This window comes from Tripterygium wilfordii, chromosome 22 (assembly GCF_013401445.1).
Source record: "Tripterygium wilfordii isolate XIE 37 chromosome 22, ASM1340144v1, whole genome shotgun sequence".
Classification (NCBI taxonomy): domain Eukaryota; kingdom Viridiplantae; phylum Streptophyta; class Magnoliopsida; order Celastrales; family Celastraceae; genus Tripterygium; species Tripterygium wilfordii.
In genome coordinates, this window is record NC_052253.1 from 3,730,195 (window position 1) to 3,755,163 (window position 24,969).

General features: G+C 38.0%; 5 protein-coding genes across 9 annotated transcripts; 3 read left to right on the forward strand and 2 right to left on the reverse strand.

The window, feature by feature from the left end:
- Positions 1-363: 363 nt before the first annotated feature.
- On the forward strand, positions 364-4,530 carry LOC119990954 (pentatricopeptide repeat-containing protein At3g16010). 5 transcript variants are annotated; one of them, XM_038837100.1, is made up of 6 exons: positions 364-839; positions 926-1,087; positions 1,188-1,275; positions 1,517-3,373; positions 3,452-3,610; positions 3,914-4,530. In XM_038837100.1, the coding sequence occupies exons 2-4, from the start codon at positions 1,076-1,078 to the stop codon at positions 3,355-3,357; spliced, it is 1,941 nt and encodes a 646-aa protein (XP_038693028.1). In that variant the 5' UTR covers positions 364-839; positions 926-1,075; the 3' UTR covers positions 3,358-3,373; positions 3,452-3,610; positions 3,914-4,530. The 5 variants fall into 5 exon arrangements, with proteins under 5 accessions (XP_038693028.1, XP_038693027.1, XP_038693030.1 ...); XM_038837099.1 differs by having other exon boundaries at positions 942-1,087; XM_038837102.1 differs by having other exon boundaries at positions 942-1,087; positions 3,969-4,530.
- Positions 4,531-5,311: 781 nt separating this feature from the next.
- On the reverse strand, positions 5,312-7,546 carry LOC119990955 (trihelix transcription factor ASIL1-like). The gene is made up of 2 exons (XM_038837105.1): positions 7,388-7,546; positions 5,312-7,253 (listed from the first exon to the last, which is right to left on the reverse strand). Exon 2 carries the CDS (start codon positions 6,870-6,872, stop codon positions 5,613-5,615), a length of 1,260 nt encoding a protein of 419 aa, XP_038693033.1. The 5' UTR covers positions 6,873-7,253; positions 7,388-7,546; the 3' UTR covers positions 5,312-5,612.
- Positions 7,547-8,901: 1,355 nt separating this feature from the next.
- On the forward strand, positions 8,902-13,952 carry LOC119990537 (MAR-binding filament-like protein 1-1). The gene is made up of 4 exons (XM_038836505.1): positions 8,902-9,278; positions 11,460-11,503; positions 11,596-11,736; positions 11,918-13,952. The coding sequence occupies exons 1-4, from the start codon at positions 9,005-9,007 to the stop codon at positions 13,691-13,693; spliced, it is 2,235 nt and encodes a 744-aa protein (XP_038692433.1). The 5' UTR covers positions 8,902-9,004; the 3' UTR covers positions 13,694-13,952.
- Positions 13,953-14,337: 385 nt separating this feature from the next.
- Positions 14,338-19,348, forward strand: LOC119990984 (protein SYS1 homolog). The gene is made up of 3 exons (XM_038837138.1): positions 14,338-15,152; positions 17,521-17,747; positions 18,909-19,348. Exons 1-3 carry the CDS (start codon positions 14,929-14,931, stop codon positions 18,914-18,916), a joined length of 459 nt encoding a protein of 152 aa, XP_038693066.1. The 5' UTR covers positions 14,338-14,928; the 3' UTR covers positions 18,917-19,348.
- A 1,039-nt stretch (positions 19,349-20,387) lies between these two features.
- Positions 20,388-24,553, reverse strand: LOC119990983 (probable sulfate transporter 3.4). The gene is made up of 13 exons (XM_038837137.1): positions 24,215-24,553; positions 23,537-23,585; positions 23,247-23,454; positions 22,995-23,166; positions 22,514-22,579; positions 22,308-22,421; positions 22,100-22,216; positions 21,883-22,009; positions 21,504-21,790; positions 21,224-21,414; positions 21,002-21,087; positions 20,838-20,914; positions 20,388-20,751 (listed from the first exon to the last, which is right to left on the reverse strand). The coding sequence occupies exons 1-13, from the start codon at positions 24,551-24,553 to the stop codon at positions 20,608-20,610; spliced, it is 1,977 nt and encodes a 658-aa protein (XP_038693065.1). The 3' UTR covers positions 20,388-20,607.
- Between the last annotated feature and the right edge of the window lie 416 nt (positions 24,554-24,969).

The window sequence follows — 24,969 nt, forward strand, 5'->3', positions numbered from 1 at the left end:
AATCAAATTAAGTCAATTATTTTATTTTAGATTAATGTATAATGTAAATGTTAAGTGATTTTATATTAATATTATTAGTCATCTAATATAATCGTAATTTAGATACATCAAACGCACCTCACAGCATCGCACCACAGTTTTACAACATCGCACCACAGTTTTAAAAATGATGCGTCAAATAACTTTTTACATTCCAACTCACAGCACAGCACAGCAGTTGACAGCCCTCCCAAACAGGTCCATTATCGATACTCGCATCCGTAACAAAGTAACAAACGAGAGAGTAGTAGATTACAATAATGATGGGAATTGCATGTTTTATACCCAGCCCATGACATATCAATGACGGGGCCATTTGTACGTTGATAGCCCATCCCATCAAATAAAATTCCTTCCTGCCCCGCTCTCCGTTCATGGGGCTATTGCCATTCTGCTTGTGAAAGTTGTGCACGGTCTATGCTCTTACCGCACTCAAAAGTGTTTCGCGGCTGCGGCAATTAATCGAACACCTGCTGGGTCTCGGCGCGAGAACTAAGGGGAGTAAAGCTGGTCCTGCCAGAGGAAGCAAGGGACACAGGCGGTGCCATCGTCGATAGTGAGCTTGAGAAACCTGTTAGGCTTATGCTCCCTGGAAGTCACGACGCCGAGGACCTTATCGCGTGACAGTGCGACGCCTCCGCGAGAGGGAGATTGGATCCGACGAGGAGAAAGAAGGGTTTTTCGTGAAAGAGAGTAGGTGCAGTTACTTGACCTTTTTTTCATGCGCCAGGAGCAGCCAAGTAGCGCCACTTAACGTAGTCTGAATTATACAGAACTCTTGAGAGATACTGATGCAGAAGGTATTTTGTTCAAGTCTATAATTTTCAAGCTCTATTTTATTTACATACCCATCAAGTTTTACAGACAATAGTGTGAATGCCCTTAGCTCTCCTTGAATTCAGGCTTCCTTTCGAGTACCTTCTCGCGCGTTGTGCTAAATTCAGTATCTCCATTGATTCGTTTTCCATCTAAAGTTCTATTGTAGCGGTATTTCAAGTACGTCTGGGTAGACAATCGCTTGAGTCTATATTTGAAGATGATTACAAAGGTTTATGCGCTAATGTGGTTTTGGAATTTTTTATGTACTAGATATGGGTTTCAGCATTTGATGGGAATTAACGATAATACTTGACTCGAATTCTTTGCAGCAACTGGCAAAGATGGTTGCGGGACCAATTTGTTTCAAACGAACAGTATATACATTGCCTCACCTCTCTGTGAGAATAAAACAAACAGGTAGTGAATATGATATTTGTGTAAAAGTTTAGTCTTTGGTTGTTTATCTGTTTTTGCATCGTCTTCATGCTAATAGAAATAGTTGAACTTTAATAGTGTAATAGACTACTTATATTGGTTACCTTTCTGGGTTTCAATCGTTGTGCTTTCTTATCTTTAAAATGGGGGGAAATGTTATGTATTATATTATGCTTTCTTTCAATTGTCTGGATGATTTTTTTCCCCTGGTTTTTGGTTACAGAAAATGAGATTGTAAGCATGTTCCAATTGTCAGTTCCTAGGGAAGAGGTGAAAAGGTTGCCTTGGAATCATAGGTTCTCAAAGAAGGATCCCTCAGTTCGATTATTGGATGAGAGATTCATAAGGATTTTGAAAATATTCAAGTGGGGACCTGATGCAGAAAAGGCTTTGGAAGTGCTAAAACTAAAAGTGGATAATCGATTGGTCCGTGAGGTTCTGAAGATAGATGTGGAGATCAATGTCAAAATTCAGTTTTTCAAGTGGGCTGGGAAGAGAAGAAACTTTGAGCATGATTCCACCACTTACATGGCTTTAATCCACTACTTGGATGAAGCTGGACTAGTCGGAGAGTTGTGGAAGACAATCCAAGAAATGGTTCACAGTACATGTATTATTGCACCGGCTGAGTTATCCGAAATTGTTAGGATACTGGGCAGGGCCAAGATGGTGAACAAGGCACTCTCCATCTTTTACCAGATCAAAAATCGCAAGTGTAAACCAACAGCAAGCACATACAATTCTATGATTTTGATGCTTATGCAAGCAGGACATCATGAAAAAGTACACGAGCTCTATAGTGAAATGTGCAATGAGGGTAACTGTTTTCCTGACACTGTGACATACAGTGCTCTTATATCAGCATTTGGGAAATTAGGGCGTGATGATTCTGCCTTTAGGTTGTTTGATGAGATGAAGGAGAATGGCCTAGTGCCCACTGCAAAGATCTATACCATTTTAATTGGAATTTATTTCAATGCTGATAGGGTTGAAAAAGCCTTGGATCTAGTCCAGGAGATGAAAGTAAGGGGCTGTGCTCCAACTGTCTTTACTTACACGGAGTTGATTAAAGGGCTGGGGAGAGCTGGGAGGTTTGAAGATGCCTATAGCATATTCATGAATATGCTAAAAGAGGGTTGTAAGCCTGATGTTGTTTTGATAAACAATTTGATAAACATTTTTGGCAAAGCACGTAGACTTGAAGATGCTCTTAAGCTTTTTAATGACATGGAGTGTTTTCAGTGTACACCAAATGTGGTGACATATAACTCTATAATAAAGTCTATATTTGATTCCAAAGCTCCTGCTTCAGAGGCAGCTTCTTGGTTTGAGAAGATGAAGGCAAGTGGGGTTTCTCCAAGCTCATTTACTTACTCAATCCTTATTGATGGATTTTGCAAAACAAACAGAGTTGAGAAAGCTTTGTTGTTACTTGAAGAAATGGATGAAAGGGGTTTTCCTCCTTGCCCAGCTGCCTATTGCAGCCTGATCAATTCCCTTGGAAAGGCAAAACGGTATGAAGCTGCAAATGAATTATTTCTGGAGTTGAAAGAAAACTGTGGACAATCAAGTGCCAGGGTATATGCTGTGATGATCAAACATTTTGGAAAGTGTGGCCGTCTTGATGATGCTGTAGAGCTATTCAACGAAATGAAGAAGCTTGGATGCAATCCTGATGTTTATGCTTATAATGCTCTCATGTCAGGGATGGTTAGGGCTGGGATGATGGATGAAGCTCATGCCTTGTTTAGGACCATGGAAGAAAATGGTTGCAGTGCTGACCTAAACTCACTCAATATAATTCTAAATGGTTTAGCCAAGATAGGTGGTCCAAAGCAAACAATGAAGATGCTTATGAAGATGAAGGATTCTAACATCAAGCCAGATGCAGTTTCTTATAATACTGTTCTTGGCTGTCTTAGCCGAGCTGGTATGTTTGAGGAGGCTGCAAAGTTGATGAAAGAGATGAATGCAAAAGGTTTTGAATATGATCTTATTACTTACTCATCAATACTTGAGGCTGTCGGTAAAATTGATGAAGATCGTAATTCTACCACTGCATGAAGGGACTTGATATGAAGTAAGATGACCCCTTTATACAAATTTCTCTTGTTTTATTTTATGCTTGTAATTAAGGTGATCCTCTTTGAAATATCAGAGGAACCCGTGATGAAGGTATGCCGAGCCAGCTGATCTTCTAGTGGAGCAATATCACATCTGTTTCTTCTGGTTTTGTGTTGATGCCTATCCTTCAGAACTACTTGTGCCAGACCAGAACTAAGCTTGAATTTTTTGGGTGGAACAGTGCTGTGAATAGGTAATTACATCAAGAATAACATATTATATGCAAGTCAAAAATGATACCCCCATTCTCTATCAAAAAAATAAATAAATGCATTGAAAACTGGGAGAGTTTCAAAGACTAATCTGATTGGATGGATGCACGTTTTGAATTGCAAAGGGAAGTCAGTGAATTTTGAGTCCTAGTATTTTCTACACATGATACTTTCTATGTGACTTCAAAAGTTTTATTTCGCGTCTTGAGTTGTTATCAGCATTCATACTCAATTGGCAATTATTTGTTCTTTATGAACTTGCAGTGATTAAAATTCTTTTGCAGGTCACCTTCTGTCTTTTGTTATTTTGACTTGGAATGTGTTTCTTGAGAGCCTTAGGTTCTGGAAAATGTGTGAATTGGATCCTGCAGAAGAAGCTGGCATAGTGGCAAAGATCAAGAATTTTCTCTTTACAACTAAAAATGTGGCCGAAGATGGCACGAGTGGTTCCTGCTTTAAGAATAAATCTAATGAGGATTAGTCCTCATTCTGCCTTGCCAAGCAGAAATAGTGTTAGATATCTGCAAGATGACAGCTGAACATATGACTTTTAACTTATTAGAAGAATCGTAATGAGATTTTTGGCTGCTCTCTTACTATAGTTTCCCTGAAGAGGAAACTAACATGGCTATGCTGCTCTCTCCAGAATGCGGGGAATGTGGAAATAAGATCTCATAGTATGTTGGACTACCTCAAATTGATGCATGCCATTATTGCGAAATCAAGTGATTGAGATTTTGCAAACAGAAAAGTACTCTTGGTTATATTTTTCCCATCCTTGTTATGTGCTTCTTGTTTTTAAGTTTGTATGTTGTAAGAATGTCCAAAAAGCACTTCTACCTGGCACCGCATGCCACATTTGCTCTCAAGATTATTAATCAATTGTGGTAACGTTGTTGAACTTCTGGCCTTCTTTTTAGCTCTGAATCATTGTTGGTTTTGCTAGGCAGCTTTTCCACCATGTCTCCCCAATCAATTTTATTCTGCTTCTGCAATGAAAATGTCCCCTGCTATAGTTAATTCGGTGGAAGTTCAGTTCTGATGGTTTATTTACAAAGGCTGTGGGAACTTTATCCGACTGGTAACAGATTGCTGCAGGATTGGTGGTAGGATTGGGAGTAGGACCAGGAGGAATTGAGGAAAGGCTAAGCTCGTCACCGTCCTTCTCCTTTCTGATTTTTTTCTTCCCTGCAAGTGTGTAGAGAAGGTAGAGAAATACTTGCCTTATGCCATTTGTTTTACTAACATATCTGTGTACCGTGTTACAAATGCGTCCATGACATTAATCAGGAACTTTTGGGAACGCTAGGACAAACAACTTTTGTAGCTAAACTCCTCTCTAGTCTACTCATTTGTCTCTGAAACTACTAGTACTTTCAATATTCTGGTCATAATCCGGTACCTTGATAGATCATTATTTGGAAAAACTTTTATAACAGACAAATTGATGTAAATGACACTGAGTTACTCTTATCTTCATCCAGCTGCTTGCACCATTTCTTTGGGTCCAGTAGTAATTGCAAGAGCAATTGAACAAGGCTTGAGTTGCTTGCACTACTTCAGTAAGGACTTGGGTTATTTTTCATCATTTTATTGGCATTTCTGCAAGTCGCCTAAAAATGCACAAATCCTAGGGCCGCCTTTAAAGAGTCAAGGTAGAATGCAAAAGAAAACATAAGCAATGCTCTAAGTAATGATTTCTGCAGGTTACACTCATCAAAAGAGAACAGATAACCCTACGGTCCATAAACAGGAAGAAGCAAATCAAAAGAACTCACAATAACCTTCCAAATAATTCTAATTAGTATTATTTCCTCAGGATTACAGCCCCCTCAAGGCCAATATTGCTTCACAATAAGTTGTTTGGGGGGGGGGGGGTGGTGCGCCGGGGGAAGAGGGTTAAATGTACCAATATCATACAACAGCAGCTAGCAGCGAAAATGCTGAATCGATACGCGTAACATGAAAGAGTTCTACAATCTATCACCCGCTGCGATTTTCGGGAGAGGCATCATTGTCTTCGGCGTCCCCCAGCTGAAGTTTAGCAATCTCCACCTGTGCTTTCTCCATAATCTGCATCTTCTGCATTTCTAACTCCTTATGGAAATCCATCCTCATTTTTTCGAGCTCCAACATCTGATTTCTTTTGCTGTTTTCAATCTTTTCATATATTTCACTAAATTTGTGTATAGAATCTGCAAGTAATCTGAATGAGGAACCGGTATCGTTGTCCTTTCCAAACCTTCTCTTCTTTGGTGGAAGCCCATCTGAATCATCCTCGTGACCATCTCTTGATTCTGAGTTCTCAGGACTATCTCTCATCTCATCCATTGCATTAGCATGGTTTACAGAGACACTAGGATTCATGAAAACATAATCCCCAGAGTCCAAGCCGCAAGATAGGCCACCTTGCTGTGCAGATGATGACATTAACATATCCATTTTCTTGAAATAAACCCATTTACTGTCACCACCCATTTCTGTCAGCCTCAACTTCTCCTTCTTATATTTTTTCTTCAAGGTATCTAAACGATTCCGACATTGGGTATCTGTCCTTTCAATATTAGAAACAGCAGATACCTTCCCTGCAACTTCTTGCCACTCTTCAGCTCGGAGACTCTTCCTCCCGCGTTGCAAAAATCTATCCCCCCAAGCATCTAACAGAGCAAATGTCTCGCGCTCATTCCAATCAGTCAGTGAATTCCGCCCGCCAAATGATGTCCTGGGGGCAGCAGGAGCTGTAATCGGTGGTGCCAGTACCCTTGGAGCAAATTCATAACTTGAAGCCAAACTCTTTAGCTTCCGCTTTTTTGGATGTCTTTTCAAGTCATCTAGCTTGTCTGCATCCCTTCTACTATAATTTTTTGGCATAGCATCCCCATCATCTACATCTTCATCCTCATCTTCACCATCCCCATCCCCATCCCCATCCCCATCTTTTACATCTTCATCCTCATCTTCAACATCCCCATCATCATCATCATCATCATCATAATCATCATCATCATCGCTATCATCACCACCATTGTCCACATACCCGTTATTTGGATAATCAGCTACTCCTAATTTCTCCTCTTCATTTTCATCCTCATTGTCTTCACCATGGACATACTGATTACCAACTGCTTGAGGATACTGCATATTACGAACTGGAAGCTTTGCGCGAGAAGAACCATAACCCTGCGGACGATTCACAACATAGGGATTTGGCGGATACTTAGCATCATCCTCAGTGTCATCCATCTTTACCGAATGCAAGTGTAGCAAGAAACAAACCAAATATGCTATTGAAAAACTTTCTTCTTCTTCTCTAGAGAAACAAACACCATATTCAGTAGACCCCCATTTTCCTTCCCAAAAAAAATCTTAATCACGTCCAATAAAATATTTTGTCTTTCCCCATAGACTTAATCAAAAAACCCTATTAATCTCTCCTAGCACAAGATCCTAACTTTGAAATTCAAAAAAATCTAGAAATTTGAAAGAAGAGAAGTAATCAAATCACATGATTGATCTCCCTCAATTTTCCGAGAATCCTAACCACAAAACTTCAAAAATCACTGACACATCAAGATCAAAATCTAGGGGGACCAAACTCCCAGCTCAAAATCACCAATTATTTTCCTGTCACCGCACAAGAAAAAATATAAAAACACAAACAACAAACGAAATATCTTCATACGCCTCAAACGAACAAAAGAAGAAAACATTTTTCTCACGACAAATTACGAAGGAAAAAAAAGAACCATGATGCTTACCTGAAAGGAATGAAGGAACCCATATAATAGAAGAGGGTGAAAGGAACTTTTACACACAATCGAAGTTGAAAACAAAGGAGGAGATGTAGATGTGGGTTGTTGAGGAGGAAACATTTACCAGAAATGAGGGTCGATGCTAAGATACGCGTAGTGCGTATGTGGGGCTTGGGTAGTTGGGTTTTTTTTTTTCCCTTCCAATTCCATTTTAGGATAATGTGCACTCAAATCCCTGAAGTTTGGTTTTGTTGCACATACACCCCTGTAAAGAAAGAGAAAATTAATGCATAATAAGGGCGTTTACAATAATACGAGCCAAACCATTACTACATTATAATAGCAGATTCATGCGAGGTAGGGATGTAAAAATATCCGAGTAACCCGACTCAACTCTTAGATCCGACCCTATCCATTAATAATCCAACTCAATCCATAAAGAGAATGAAGCATAAGAATTTAAAATGTGATAATTCATTTTATTTATGAGTCGAATAAGGATTTCAAATAAATTTGAATCGTTTAATTTGATCCAATCTGTTTAAGCTAAAATGACACTGTTTTATGTATATAAAACACTCATTATCTAACAATTTACAAATTTATTCATTTTAAATCCATCAACAACGTCTCCTTCCACCTCGAACAACTCTCCGTTTGAAGTCATTAGGGTTATCTTCACATTGTCTCAAATCAATTCGATTTCTTAGCAAGCTAATTGAGAAACCCTAACACAAGCCCATTGTGTGCTGACAACAATAATAAATAGACCACATTTGGGCCTCATGGTGGCCCAATTTAAATACGATGGAAAGCCAAGTCTTGGTCTAAGTAAATAAGGTAATCAATAATAATAATAATAATAATAATTATTATTATTATTATTTTGTGTTTTGCTTTTGGGCTTTCGATTTTGTGCATAAACTGATTCTCTCGCTTTAACCCTTTTCTATGGAAGAAGCCAAGACCCTATGACGTGGCAACCTAACGTGAACGGATTGAAGATAAAAGTACACTTGCTTACTTGTCATGATATGATTGGGTCAGATGCAATTGGAAAATATTGCATAATCCAGCTTACGTGGATGCTCTCCAAAAGGAGGCCCATCTATGATAATCATATTTCCATTATATAATTTGCGTATTCTACAATTAATTTTTTCTTCAAAAAAAAAGTAATTTAATTAATTAATTTTTTGAAGTTTATTAGAAATAAATTTAAAATCCAATGAATTTTTTTTTGCTATTTAATTGGAAAAAAGAATATTAATACACATATGTAGGGGCACAACTCTTAAAATCTTTGCAATTTTCGATAAAATGAATTAAAATCTAAAAATTGATCTTCTTTGTAATTCTGAAAATTTTAGTTTACCCTTAGACTTTGGCAGTAAAATCCAATTTATTCCTTTTTTTTTTCAACAAGTTTTTCCTTCTCTCTTTTTTTCCTCTAATTTTCATGCTATATATAAATATTGTCCGTTCAAGGGTATTCAAGTCATTCCGTCATCGTTTTGCAGAAACGAAATGCAGAGGCACTGAGGTAGTGTGTGCTTCACCGCTTCTTTCTATCTAAATCAAGAAATCAAAGTAGCCGAAGAATAAACCAAAAGCAATCAATCAATGGGTTACGTCGCAGGAAGCTCTCTACTTCCGCAGTATCTCCACCACTCTCTTTCTCCTCCATCTTCATGTTCCTGTTCTTCTCAGTCTACTTTGTGTTTCGTAAAGAATGCTGTGACCAAGGGAAAGAGCAGAGCCACCGTGGCCTCTCTGCGCCAAGATGATCGAGGCGACGCCATGTTTAGTCAGAGAAGGGTCTTTCTCTTCGTGGGTCTTTCAGTTCTTCCGTCTTTGAGACTCAGGGCGAGAGCTATTGAAGATTTGGCTAAAAGTGGTGAGTTCTTTGAGTACACTTTTACTTCTTATGTGGTTAATAACAGATATTGGGAATAAACACATGAAATATATCTAGGAGTGTTTATCTTGACATGAATCATTGAGAGTTTGTGTGAGAAACTATGTGCAAAAAAGTGCCTGTACATGTGGTGTGCGATTGAGGTCATCTTGGAGAAAATTTTCCCCGATTTAAGTCTTTTAGGGAAATGGTTTGTTTCAATTTTTCTTCGAGAATTAATGGATGGAAATTTGGAATTCGGCTCCTCTCCATATTATTCATTGTTGATATACCTTCGAGTAAATTTTTTGCGCAATCTTAGTTTTTATTGTGTCTTCCCTTCAACTGAGTTTGCCATTTGATGATATCAAGAACCAGGTTTTAAAACCTTTTGGTGTAGAAACGCAAAATCTGTAAGTTTATGTCATACATTCATAATAGATTTTGAATTAACATATTACTGACTTGAGCTTAGATGCTCTATTTGAAATGAGGTTATTGTATATAAATCTTTACTTTCACTTAAATAGGTTTGCTAATTACTGAAAAATTGTCTTGTGTTATATTTGGGGGAGTTTGCTAAAAAATCGAAGTTTAAGCAAGCAAAAGGAGAAGTCTGCGTGAATTTCTCTCAATTTTCTACATGATAGTCTATCGATTTACCGCATACTAATATGTCAAGGCTATATATAACTGTTTATTGTTTTACTCTTAGTTTGAGATGAGTAGATGACTAAACTGCAAGTTGCAACCCATATCTGTAAAAATTGGCAATTGGTTGGCAGAGAAAATACTGCCGCCCTTCTAGGTTTTACTGGTTTTCACAGAGCATTAAGCTTCGTTAGTTGAGAGATACAAATATAGGTAACTCCTTGTATGTCTCCACTACTGTATATCTTGTGTTTCCTTTTGGTCATATTTGTTTGTTTTTTAAGGTTGGTATGGTTCCATGTAAACGATAGATTTCATATGTAAATCTAGCTGTCTTTGCTATTCTGGGATGGTACTTTCTTCTTGTTTCCCATACACTTGGACTTTGCCTGGTTCCACGCTGTTCAACTGGTTTGGTTATTTCTTGCCCCTCTGAAACCCTGCCACTGCTGCACGAGACTTGTGCATTGGGTGTAATTTTGGAGGTCTGTTTTGATTTCTAACAAGCTACAAGTAAGCACAAATTGTATTGGCACCTCTGAACAATTGAGCATAATTGAGCCATCTGCTGAGAAGACACCTATTAATTGGATGGAAGTCTTTTCGGCTTACTCATTTTAGCCGATGTACAACAATATGGCCGGTCAAGTTATGTGTTTCTCCTTGCATCTCTATGATTTACTCTACAGCATGGATAGGCACAAAGAGTCAGGGAATCAAAACAACTACATATCGTAGAAGTTTCCTAAGGTTTTTCTTGATCAATGCTTTTTTTCCCCTTTCTCCTATATATATATATTGTTAAGCAGTAATGTCAATATTTCATCTAATGTAACTTTTTATGGGATGTAGTATGTACATCTTCCAGCAATATTGTACTAACAGTTGGCTTTGGTGAGGGCTTTTAGCTTGTATGAAATCAAATTCTCTAGCTAATTGTATTATGGTAGTACTAGTATCGCTTTAAAAGTGTAAATTGATTGGGTGGTGCATTTAATCATTAACACCAGTTGGTATCCCTTTTGTGGACTGCAAGTGTTTGCATATTCCATATCATGTGCTTTTTTTACGGTAGTGTGCTGTGTGTTGGGTTTTCTTAAATTGTTTGATGTTTGTCAGTGGAACACAGTTGCTCTGCCTCTGATAGTCTGATACCATAACAAACAAGAATTGCTCCAAAAGGTTGAGCTGATATAGAGTACTCTTAGTTTTTTTTTTGATGAATAATATTAATTTTAATATTACCTGTTTTTAGCGTGTAGAAGGATTCGAACCTTCAACCTGTTCGAAATCCTAAGGAGTGGCTACTACTCTTAGTTATTTAGTTCAATACTACATGTTTTGGGAGGTTTAGCTTAGTTTTTGCTACTTCAGTCAACTCAGCTAAGCCTAGACCTTTGCTGACTTTTGTGATTATTTTGAATTATTAAGATCTTTTCCTTGGTTCTTTTTTTTTGGGGTTGCAATTTTTCTTGCTTGTCTATTGCACTGTTCAGTCTACTCATTTTTTGAGATCATTGTACTTTGCAGAAGAAAGTGGGCTAAAGACAACAGAGGAGAACCAGAAAGCAGAGGTCTGAATCTCTGCTTAATATAATAAACACTTGTTTTACCTTTTTGAAGGGCAAGCTTGAAATCTTCTGAATATGGTTGATTCTTTGCACAGCAAGCACTCCAAAGAGGCTCGTCATCAAATCCAATTTTGTCCCTCCTAAATGGGCTTGGTATATTTACTGCTGGTATGCTTGGTGCACTCTATGCATTGGCGCAGAAAGAGAAGAAAGCTTCTGATGCAACAATAGAATCTGTACGCTGCTGTTCTCTGGATAAAGATTTTTTTCCAAAATTCTCACATGATATTATTTGTATCCCATTCTATACCCTGCACAGTCCCCCCCCCCTCTTCTTTTTTCTTCTTCTTCTTCTTCTGATTCTGAGCACGGTAAAGTTAAATTTTATGTTCTTCTTTTTGTCTGGATAATTTGCAGATAACTAAGAAGCTGAAAGAAAAGGAAACTTCAGTTGTGGTATTGGAAAAGGACTTTGAATCGAAGCTACTGAAACAAGAGGAAGAAAAACTAAAGCAATTGAGAAAGGAAAAGGAAGAACAGCAGAACTTAATCAACAGGCTCAATTCAGCTAGCAGTGTAATTACGGGTTTAGGGCAGGAGCTAAAAAATGAGAAACGAATAATTGGAGATCTTAAAGTCCAGTTTGAGAGTTCACAAGACAAACTAGCTGAGGCTGGGGAGGAAAAGAAGACGGTTGAGAAGAAACTAAAGGAAAAGCTGGACTTTATTGGAGGCCTCGAAGATAAGCTTAAACTGCTTGCTTCAGAGCTCAAGGAAAAGGAAGATAGTATTCAAAATCTCAGCTCTGCACTTGCTGAGAAGGAGTTGGAGTTGGAGAACTTGAGTTCTACCCATGAACAAACTAAAAATGACCTTGTCGAAGCAGATAATGAAATCAAAGGATTAAGAGATGAACTGGTCAACAATCGAAAAGAATTAGAATCAAAGAACTCGACTGCGGAGGAATTAAATGCGATGGTGAATTCTTTAACTGTTGAGAGAGATGAATGTAAGAAAAGGTTTGATACCCTTCTGAAAGAGTACAGTAATCTGGAGTCAAAGTCCAAGAAGAATGCAGCTTACAGTGCAAATATTATAGGAGAAATGGAGTCTGAGGTTAACCAGCTAAAGGAAAGGCTTGACTTTGCTTTGAATGAAGTAAGTGGAAACCAAGCGGCTATTTCAGATTTAACCCAGGAAAGGGACGATCTGCGGCAAATGCTGGATTTAGAATTAAGCAATGTAAATAATCTGAAAGAAGAACTCCAGATCACTCAGGACAGTTTGGGAAAGTCAAGAAATGAGGCTTCTGATCTTACAAAACAACTAAAACAATCAAAAGACTTGTGCAGGGAGCTTGAGGCTGACATTTCAAAGGTTAAGGCCGAGTTTGCAGAGGCTAGGCAGACATTGCAGAAGAGCCTAAATGATGAAAAACGAAGTGGTGAAGTGCTTGCTAGGGAGCTAACAGTAACAAATGAGCTTTTGAAGAAAACTACAGGAGATCTTCAAGTTTTGTCCCATGAATTAAATGCTGCTGCCGAGGAACGTGCTAACTTGCAGAAGGAATTGGTAGATGCCTATAAAAAAGCTGAAACTGCAGCCACTGACTTGAAAGTAGAGAAAAACACAGTTTCTTCTCTTAGCAAAGAATTTCAAGCTTTGGAGAAGCAAGTCTTGAAGGACAAGGAGTCTAGGAAATCTCTTGAAGCAGACCTAGAAGAGGCCACTAAATCCCTTGATGAGATGAACCGAAATGCGTTGACACTTTCCAAGGAGCTGGACACAGCTTTTTCTCAAATTTCTAGCCTTGAAGATGAGAAAGAGGTGCTTTACAGAACCCTCACAGAGCGGAAGAATGCATCCAAGGAGGCCCAAGAAAATATGGAAGATGCTCACAACCTTGTCATGAGGCTTGGCACGGAAAGGGACACTTTATTGAAGAAAACAAAGAAGCTTGAGGATGAATTGGCTTCTGCAAAGGGTGAAATATTGCGCCTACGAAGTCGGGTAAATTCATCAAAAGTGCCAGTCAATGATCAGCCTGCAGGAAAAAGCCAGGTTAGTTCATCGAAAGCCCTTGTAAATAATGATAAACTTCCAGGGAAAGGTGAAGCTGAAAGCAAAGTCACAGTTACTGCAAGGAGAAATAGTAGAAGGAGAAAGACTGGTTCAGAGTCAGATAGTGTATAACACAAAAAACCCAAAACCACCAATTCCCAATATCTGAATCTTCTGTATTGAGCTTTTTCTTCTGAACAATAAAAACTTATCCCTCTCCAACCTTGAGCTATGACATGAGGCAGTTGTTTTTGTATAGAAAGGAATCATTGTCTCGCTTGGTTTGATCATTGTAGTAAATGTGTAACATAATAAACTTCTTGTCTGTTGAGATTTTGAATTGATGCCAGGTCTTTTTCAGACTGTAGTACTGACTAAATATTGCTATCCATGTTTGTCTCGTCTTATTATGTTCCACAAGGTTCACATTCACAACCACAGTTCACATGCTAAGTGCATGTCCAATATCCAATGGGGAAAATCTATTTTGGCTCCCTTTCTCCCTTATCAATTTTCCCTAAAAAAGTTTTCTTTTTGGTTAAGATAGGGGAAAGTATGTCTCTAAAATATATTTTTTTTGGTCAAGATAGAGAAAAGTATCTACACAAAATGAGGTACATCTTTGGACTTGCTATTTATTGATAAATTAAAAAACAGGAGTCCAACCACAACCTTTAAATCCAAAGTCAAACAAGATAACACCCTGCTCAATGTGGTACCGTTGGTTATTGGTTTTGATCGATTAATATATGTACATGAGTAATTAATCAATTTAGACTCCATCAGAGTTGGATTCCATCGGGACTCTCTCCACTTTTCATTTGTTCTCCTATTCTGTGCGCACCGCCAATAAATTAGAGAGAGGAAAAACGGAAAAGAAAGAAAGTTGAGTTGCAACTTACAACGCAACATCCATTGATCCGTCACCAGAACCCTGAATACTCCTCTACTTTATTTGTTATTAGATTTTTCACCTGTCAATCACCGCTTAGATCTGAACACTCTGCTACTCAATCGTACAATTATCTGGGTATCTCCTTGCCACGCTCTCCCCCCATCTTGATTCGAAAGAAAAACAGCAGTTATACATTTGATTTGTTCGATTAGGCCTTCTTTCCTGCTTGTTGATTTTAGATCCGTAACAAACATGGGTTTTCATCAGAAAATCGAGCCCATGAAGATTTGTAGTGCTTTAAGAGTGATTTTCTGAGAAAGAAGCGTGCTTGATAGTTGGGTTTAACGGAATTGTGGTTGATTGCGATGAGAATTGGGTTTCCAAGATACCCATCTATTCATTGTTCATCGTAAGTATAGTTGATATTGGGAATTCCAGAGCTTTTGCGAAGAGTGCAGCCATTGTGGTAGTCATGTTCTATGGTACTGTGGTTTGGGACCCATGGCTAATTGTCGCCCAAATTGTTTGCCTTCAATGCCTGTACTATCTAACTCTTGCAGTTTTTTTGTCAATTCTTGTTGGGACTCGAGTGTCCCGAATGAGTCTCGCCTATTTCTTTGATTTCGCTACTGTCTCTGCTTCAACGGTTACTGGTTGGTGTGTTATTGCATCATTGCTGTCCGGTGCAGTCGCAGGGTGAGCATTTCGGTTCCCTTTTTGCCGTAGTTGTGCTTATAGTTGGTACTGGATTGTACGTGTTTGCTTTGCCATTATCGTGAATCTCTAAATTTCTAGAACAACTAAGATTCTAGTTGGTTCTCTTGTGCTGTTGGTTGCTCATGCTGGGCATAATCTGTTTGAGTTGCAGAATGTGAAATAAGAATCATGAATAAGGTTGTTTCTGCCATATTGAACATATTGTATGGGTTGACAGTTTTGATCCTTTACTGAGCGCTACCTTCCTTTGTTGTGTGTGATTTGCACTTATTCTTACATTGTCGTGTTGGCCTCCTTTTTTGAATTATCTGGTTGGTAATATCATGCTTTTGATTTTGACCTTATTGCCTCTGATGCATAATTAGTAGCTCTTGGTATCAGTTAATTATGATGGTTGACTTGTTGTCATGACATGAGATCTCCTTGGTTTAATCTTGTCTTCCTATTGCTCTCATGACACAGTGATTTGTTTCTGTGACTACCAGTTAAATATATCCTTGTTTTATTTTGTCCTTCACACCGTGGTTTGAATGTCTGTAGTAACCTACTTGGTTAGGACCATTAGGTAAGCTTGTCATTGTTGTATTGATTTTGCGGCCTCTTTCATATTGCACTGATTTGCGCCCTAGAAGACATTATTGGTTGCATAAATATGTTATCACCTTTTCCCCTTTGAAGATGATATGTAAGCATTAGATAATTTAGATGTCTCTTATATTGGTTGTCACTCCACTTTTGAGTTTCATTTAGTTCCCTTATTCTATTAACTGCGATATCATTATTTTGGATTTTTTCTGATAATTTCATATTAATTTCTTCGTGTCTAGTTTTTAGTTATCTGAGCTTTCTTATATGGCTGCCCCCAAAAAAATTTAAAGTAAGCAGGTAAAGTGGTAAACAACTATATGCGTAATGGGGGTCACTTGGACTTGTTTGCACACCCTCTCTTTTTCTGTTGAAATGACGGAAATCTGTGCATTGCACAGGTGAACCCTAGACACTTGAAGCTGCCCCTTACCCCAAGTATCGGTTAAATCGCGAATTTTTTTTCATGCTACAGATACTTGAACAAGATCTTCTAGTTGGGAGCATTTTCCGTTGGCCAACCCATCTGCACCCGAGGGGCTGCTTGGGTATTTTTTCAATACATGTACTTGCACCGAGTTGCCAATTGGGTCACCATATCCTACCTGAGTGGCCCCTCCCCCTGTGTGTAGGAATTATTCCCTAGCTCAATTGCAGCGTTTGGGGTTACTTTTGATAGAATCTTAGCATCCTGGTGAGCCATTGAACCTCAACTTTTCGGAAAGATCACAGTCCTGATCTTTAATGTAGATGTAAATTTCTTTGATGCTTGTTTATTGCTTCTCTGGGCCTTTTCTATGCTTGTTAAATAAGGGTTTTTGTAGAAGTCTGTTTTTTTGGTTTTTAGTTTTATCACGAGTATTTCCACTTTCCTCACGTCTTACAATAATATATTTCACTGAGTTTTACCGTCTTTAAAAGTATGCCTATGAGTTTTAACTGGATATGGGTTACTTTGCTGCTTAGGAAATCAATGGTGTCTGTCAGTGGTCTGTATTGCTGGGTCTTTGTTCACCTTAATTCTTCAATGTCTTAAGATTTTTGTGGAGATACGTTTGGGTGACAAGAAATCTGCAAGACAGGATGATAAAGCCATTTATTTCATGATGCTGCTAAAGATCTGTGCATGGATTGGGTCTCCCATTTTTCTTTCTCCTGTTTGTTGGTACATGTTTGATGTAGATTTGAATAGTTTCCTTGTTAAGGGATCTTATAGGTGAAAATTGACATTGTTGGAGCAAGGAAAAGATAGGAAGGGGTCCCTTTGCTCGTCTGCTTGTTTGGTTGTGTGAAAGACAGTGGAAAGTGGGGAAAGATGGAAAAAAGAACATTGGGTCTGGACAATAAAATCATTACCATTTTCATTTTATTCGCCTGATACACTGGAATTAAGTCTTACATTCTTTTCTACTGCTCAAGTGAAGTGGCTTCAGTGAAACAATTTGTTGCCGTCTATTTACCTTCCTTTTTTCTAAACAATTAATGAAATGAAAAAGGGTTGAAATCCTTTTGGCCTGAACTTGAAAGTGGGAATGAAGAAAAATATATGTACTTGTGATTTATGTTCAAATCAGAGATCATTCCATTTGTTTGTTTAATGCATTGCTTGATATTGTATTTGCTCTTGCTATTCACTATACCATACTTGAGGTTTGTATCATGAATTGATTATTTACGGATTCTGCGTCTTGTTCTATTCCCACATGTTTGTTGCTCTCTTGTTGACTTAAATTGTTTATATCTGTTTTTGTGGTTTTGGCAGAGCTGGATATCTGGTTTTCCTAATTGAGAGGGCAAAGAAGTGCTTAGATTTTTCTGCCACCCTCTACTTCATCCATCTCTTTATTTGCATAATTTATGGAGGCTGGCCTTCAACAATAACATGGTGGGTTGTGAATGGAACTGGAGTTGCAGTGATGGCATTACTGGGGGAATATCTGTGCATTAGACGTGAACTCCGAGAAATTCCCATCACTCGATACCGGTCGAGTAAGTTTTTTCCTTTTTATGTTCAAGTGGTCAACTTAAATGATGCTATTTGAAAGTTCATTATTTTATCTGGTATTCCTTTCATGGACCTGTTTATGTGTTATGAAATATTGGTTGCTTTTTTGTTTGCCCTGTTGGGCATGGTTTTCCTGTGTATTTTCGAAGCTCTTTTCTCTAGACCATCTGCTTGACTCGAGTCTAACTGATGAAGGTGCTGGAACACCATTGTATTTCTGCCATAGCCAAATAACAAATGATACCAAAATATAGGATCCAGATATGAGTTGTTCTTGAACTTTATGTAGCATTTTGGAACTTTGTGCAATTGTCTTGGAATTTGTCCTTCTTGACTTATCTTTAAACTGCGGATGCAGCATGTAATGTGTTCGTGTATCTGTGTGTTGAAAAGATAGATCAAGTAATACATTACTACAAGGTAGAACAATTTATTTCGATTTTTTCCTTTTATATATTGCTTATTTGAAGTGGTGTGCCCGCTACTTTTCATTCTGCTTATTTAGCGATTTGAAAAACCTCGATCTCATTCTCTGTGTTTTGTATTGGTATTTTACAGAGACTGCCAGCTCACTAAGGAAATTTTCTTAGAAATTTGTGGAAGTAGAATTATTGAGTAAACTTTCTTCTTTCAGTTTATGCACTCTTTTCCTGTCAGTAACTGATTGAAGTTAACCATCAAGACTCCATTGGCAGTTGCAGCATCAAACCTTTTTATTAATATTCCGTAGATTCATTGGAGGAACTATGAGAAGTTTCCAAAGTTACTTTGAGAATACTTCTAAAATAGGATAGACAACATTACGCACCTATGCTCTTTTGAATGGATTGAGTTAATTTTAGGAAATTGATGGTCCGATTGGCAATCAGCTGTTGCAGGATCAGATCTCATATGAGAGTGATTATTATTTCTTGTATTTAGATTCTTCTCGAGACTTATCCTTTGAACTGGTGATGTGTTTTTGTGATAAGTTCAAATTTGTTAATCAGATAACTGATTCATTGTTATGGTGACATTCTTTTTTGGTTTAGACCTGCAGCAGTAGTATTTCCCCGCCCCGTAAACCGAAAAAGAGTCATCTCTTTTTTGTCTTTGTTTGATGTGCTATAATCACAGATGAGGTACTTAAGACTATATCTTTACAGATGTTTGACAGACAGGGCGAGGACAGGTGAGAACATCTGTTCTCCAGAGTTTATAGTTGGACAAAGCTCATGAGATACGATACAAGATCCGGTAAGAAAGTTATTTTAGTCAATGGATTCTTTGCTTGAGCTGATGGAAGCGATAGAGAACAGCCATAGCAATTGTGATAGATGGAGCCACGTCGGGTGGGACAGTAGGTATGCTATGCAGCAAGAAACTTTATATGTACAATTGTAGGTGATTGGGAAACATGATTCTAATTCTGCATTTTTTTCCCCTGATGCTCTCTAGTTTTATGTTATTTTCTTTGTTAATTAGGCCTTTATTCTTTCATTCGATAAATTGACTTGAGTTTCCAGGTTAATGTGTTGAATGGACAAATGTTATCTCCTCTGTGTCGAGATTTGGTTTTTTTTGTTTTATAGATGTTGCCTTGCCATGTTTTGATTCAGCATTGCCGTAAATCCTAGGCAATTCAACTCCATATTTGATCGTATGATTGCTCCTCCCCTCGTCATTCCATCATCAGTTAGTTATTTTGTTGGGGGCACAAACGGCAGACTTGATATGAGATGTACATGTGGAAAATGCGCTTCATTTAGGCAACTATGCTTTGCGTGGGGCTTCTATTTGTTGTCTTATGTAATGTATCACAGTGATTGAACTGAATATTGGTGTTGTATCATTCTTCTAGATTGCTTTAGGAAAGAATAAGATGGGAAAACTAGAAGTGCGATAATGACGACGGTAAGCATTGTCCACATCTCTCTCTCGCGCAACTTCTCACATGAATGATATGAAACATGAAATTATGATTTGAGCTCCAGTTTGGTTCATATGCACAGGAATGAAAGTAGGAGTGAAAAATGAAACATGATGAACTGCAACTTGTAGTTGTTCCCTAATCTATGAAAAGCAGCCTCATAGGGTGGACGACCCGAGTAACAGCATTCATGGCTGTGAATCCTTTGATGTTTAGGGTTATCTTAAAACTAGCTGCAGGAACAGAATCACCTCAACTTGTGCTCTTGAGAAATTCTGATAAATATACTACTTTTATCTTGCTGTTAGGTTTTCTCCTCTCTTATTCTTTTTTCTTTATTTTCACTTTGGTTATGTAATTATAGATGTGTCTGGTAGGACCATCTGTGAATTGCACTCTGAGTTCAAACCAGAGAAGTTGTGGATGGTACTTTCTTATGGGGGTATGTTGATGTAAACTTGTCACATACCAGAATGTCTGTAGAATGTATAAGGCTATCTATAAGTATAAGCATATGAACTATAAGAAAAAGGTGGCAGTCATGATCAATCAATCATGTAATGTAGTGGGATTTGGTTTACTGTAGGCAGTGTATCAACCACTATGGGAAAAAGGTTATACTCTTCTGTTTTGATTTGGTCTATCGCATTGCAAGATTTCTTACATCTTTAAATATGTGAAACTTGATTCTACTTGTTTCCTTGAAGTTTATGGATGATGGAAAATGGTCAATGCCTACTTTTTTTTTATATATAACCGAGAGAACGACATCTCATATTGGACTAAACTTGGGCTACCGAGATGTCTCTTTCGAAAGACTGCCGGGCCCATTACATTTATGAGGAACAAAAAAAAATTCAAAATATTTTCTAAGAAGATCATTTCCTTATCCTACAAAAAGTTCTGTTGCTCATCTTTGGTTTCTGAAAACCATGTCAAGGCTGAGCCTTCCAAGATGATGTGATGTCTGCAACTGCTTCGCCGACTGTGATATAGAGACCATTGGACTCGAACGATTCGAGGATTTTCGACTTTTGTAGCTTTTCCATAACACTTCCAGCAGGGTTTGCCAATACAATCTGCATCAAAAGGTTCACATGTATGAGGAACTCCAATAGAGTACAAGGACTGCATAGTTGGGTTCATGGGTGGTCGTATTCCTTACCTGTAGTGATCTCTTGCTCATCATCTTTTGAAGTTCACATACCATTTCAATACCACTTGTGTCAATGGCAGTCACAGCTGAAAGAAAATGTGAAACTCTGAGCACAAATTGGCTAAGGATTCATTCTAGTGGAGAATACAGAGAGTTCCTGCTTGAGCACATACCAGTCATGTCCAGAATTACACATTTCAGTGCGTTCTCGTTGTTGGTCTTTATATGCTCTTCCTCTTCCCGAACCCATCTTAAGATCCTGCAGTAGACAAATCCCTCCATCAGAAAATATCTCAGCTGGTTGGTTCCAACTTCCGACGTCGGACATCGTAGGCCATGTGTCCAGACCAACTAGCCCCACGAGGGATGGAGAGTTAAGCAAACATTGAACTAACCTTTCTTGTAAGTAGGTGGAGTTGGCAAAGTACATGGGGGATTCAATGGCAAGTATGAGAAGTGAAGGAATCCTTAGAGTTTCTTTGTATCTGTTGAGACTTTGGTACAGTTGAGTTCCTGGAATGTTTCCCAGAACAACTGTGTTTGGCCTGGTTACATGCAACAGAATCTTGAACACTGAAACTCCAACCTGAAATTTCATCTCACATTCTTAGGATTAACAGAACATAAGAAGCAGAATTCCATGGTGAAAGAAATGTCGGAACCCGGACGGCATACCGCTATGCCGAGTCCCAATGGGACTGAAATGAAGAGAACCCCAAAGAAGGAGCATAAGCAGGCTATGAAATCCAGTTTGTCAACTTTCCACAACCGAAACGCGGCCTGATAATCGATCAGTCCGATTACTGCTGTTATGATGATGGATGCTAAGATGACATTGGGAGTGTAATGGAATAGTGGCATGAGAAAGAGCAGAGTCACTAGCACTGTTGCTGCCATTATTATGTTTGAAACTGCTGTTTGTGCACCAGCATTGTAGTTTATAGCAGATCTTGAAAATGATCCTGAAGAAAAGGAAAAATACCAGTTCAGAAGTTGTTGTAGCTTTATTACTGCTGCCTAAGAACAATGGTCTCAAGGGAATAAACATCATCACCTGTTGTAACAAAGCATGAAGTGCAAGATCCTGCCATGTTCATGAATCCAATAGCCATCATTTCTTTGTTACCATCAACTTGATAGTTCTGCAGAGCAGCAAATGTCCTTCCCACTGCAATTCCTTCCTATAAAACCCGAAATCGGGCAAGCTATTCAGATGAGGAAATGATATAGCACAAGAAAGAAGAGACATTAGGGTTGTTTTGGCAACTTACAGTGAGAGAGAGGATTCCAGTTACCAAGCCTGTTTTGATAGCAAGTCCCAGAAAATGACCACTAAAGTATAACATATTTGATGAGGGTGGATTTAGACCCTTTGGCAAGTTACCAATCTGTTGATAGAAAGAAAAAGACTCTTACCAGACAATCTTTTTAGATATTAACAACATAATCTCGGATTACCGGATAATAATCTGTACTTACAACTGAGATTCCATGAGCTTTTGATTTGAGGCAGAAGACTAAAATGGTTGAGATAATAACTGAGGTCAGTGGGGCTGCTGCTGACACCCAAAAAAGCTTTGGTCTTTTCATGCTCTGCATACCATTTTTGTAGAAATGGTAAATATGAAAACTACAAAACAAGTGAACTTGAGAGAATTCAATGTAAAGCAACTGAAGAGACTTACAATATGCCTTGTTAGTAATAGAAAGACAAGGAAACAGAGACCCATCACAATTGTTTGCCAGGACCACTGCATAAACAAGTTTGTCAATGCCACAATTGACACAGTTATGATATGATGGGGTAATGCAACTTTTGGTCACTGAAAGAGTTGTCAATTTATAGCATAGTTATCGAATGTCGACACAATCTAACTTGTGAACCCAAAGTTGATAATTGTTCCAATATACATACACCTACAAATTTATCACTATTCGGACAGATTCCTAATATTGATTTTTTATGCCAACATTAGCAGTTGACTATCCGAATAGTTGAAAATCTATCCAAGTGTGCATATTAGAACAATTTTTAACTTTGGGTTCTCAAGTTAGAATGTTTGAACATTCGATGACCGAGTTAAACCTGGTCAACTCTTTAAATGACCAAAAAAGTTGCATGACCCCTAGTTGTGATCAAAATTGATAATGAGTGAACCCACTTACTTCATTTTTATGTTTGAAAACAGAGGACATGACAGGAATAAGCTGCATCTGGCTAGTGAAGTGCACAATCCCAAGCAAACCTTTCAATTGCTGCAATGACACAATAATAGCAGCACCAGCCATGAACCCAACCAGGGTTGCCTTCGACAGAAAATCAATCACAAACCCCAACCTGTCATCCTCAAATCAAAGTCGGTTGGAATTGAAGAACAGAGAGAACCTATGAACTTAATGTGAACTGATCAATATTACCTGAGTAGACCCAGAGATGCTTGAAATAGACCAGCAAAAAAGGTAGCAGTAAAGGCCAATTTGAGATAGAGAATTGGGTCTTCAGTAAAAGAAACTGCCTCACTTAGCATGGAACCCATCACCAAAGATGCTATTGAGACTGGACCAACTGCTAGATGTCTTGAACTACCCAGAATAGAGTATATTAATGGAGGCACAAAGCTTGAATCTGCAAAAGACCCAGTTTAGTTAAATTGACATTCCCTTCATTGTTTCAATTTATTTGCAATAATTCATAAATGGGTACTCACATAGACCAATGATGGGTGGCAAATTTGCAAGTTTAGCATAACTAATTCCCTGCAATACCAATAAAAATGAGATAAGACCACACAATACAAATTAAGAAAAACCCATTAATGTGAATCTCCATTGGATTTTCATTAATTGTCAGGATATGATTTCTTATGCATGGATTTTTTTAAAAAAAAATCATTAAATATTACTAAAATAAAACAAAATTCATGTTCAGAGCCAAGACAGAAAAATAAATTTGTTGACCTAAAGTATCTAAAAATAACCATAAAATTAATAGAAGACTGTGTATAAGCCATTTCAGCACTGATACACTGCCAAATTCCACTCTAATAATACAAAACAAATGGAATAAATGCAGTAACAACCAAGTGAACCAACTTAGACTCAGGGTCCTCTGTTCCTCAGAACTCAAAAGATATATATCTATATAGATATATAAATTCATAGTTTTGTTGTATGTATATATGTCTATATAGATATATAAACTCATTCACTGCCAAACTCCACTCTAATAATACAAAACAAATGGAATAAATGCAGTAACAACCAACTCAGACTCAGGGTCCTCTGTTCCTCAGAACTCAAAAGATGGCAAACCCACAAATCATATGTAGCTATCTATATAGATATATAAATTCATAGTTTTGTTGTATATGTAGATATAAATATACCTGTGGAATTGCAAGACTGGCAATGGTGAGACCAGAGATGACATCAGACCTGAGAAGCCTCAAGTTGTATTCAGGACCCCACTGAAAAATGGGGCACAAGAATTGGAGGGCAAGGAGGAGTTTCTTACACCATGTTTGGTTCTTGAATCTGTAGAGTGGATCATCAGGGAAGAAGATCTCAGTGAGCTTGTGGTTCAGTTTTTGGAGAGTGGTTTGCTTTGGTGGAAGGCAAACACTGTGAATCTCCATTGATATAGTAGTAGTAGTAGAGACCCTGATTGAGGTTTCATGGGAGGAGGAGGAGAAATGTTCTACTCTGTTACAGTTATTGACACCCATTTTTTTGAATTGAAAAGGCAAGAATGGTTGTGGAAGGATATGTTTATTGGGTTTCTCATTTATAGAGAGGGAGAGGAGATGGAGGCAGAGGAGGGGGGGTTATGTATGTGTGATGTGTCAGGTGGGAGTTACTGAGTAGTTGTTGGTTTGCCTTGCAGGGGTAGTTTGGTCATTCTATTTTTTTCTAAAAATATTTTATAAATGCAAAAAAAAAAGAACAAGAATAGAAGGCAGTTCTACTGTGGGACCCACAGAACAAATTTTTGATATGGTTTTTAATTATTATTTTTCATTAGCATTATACTTTTGACATTGAATTCTCTCTGTAATTTGGCATACTAATATATTTGCTTACAATAAGTGATCCCACTCCTTATATTAGTTTCTTTTTTTTTTTAAAAACCGATATCGACATT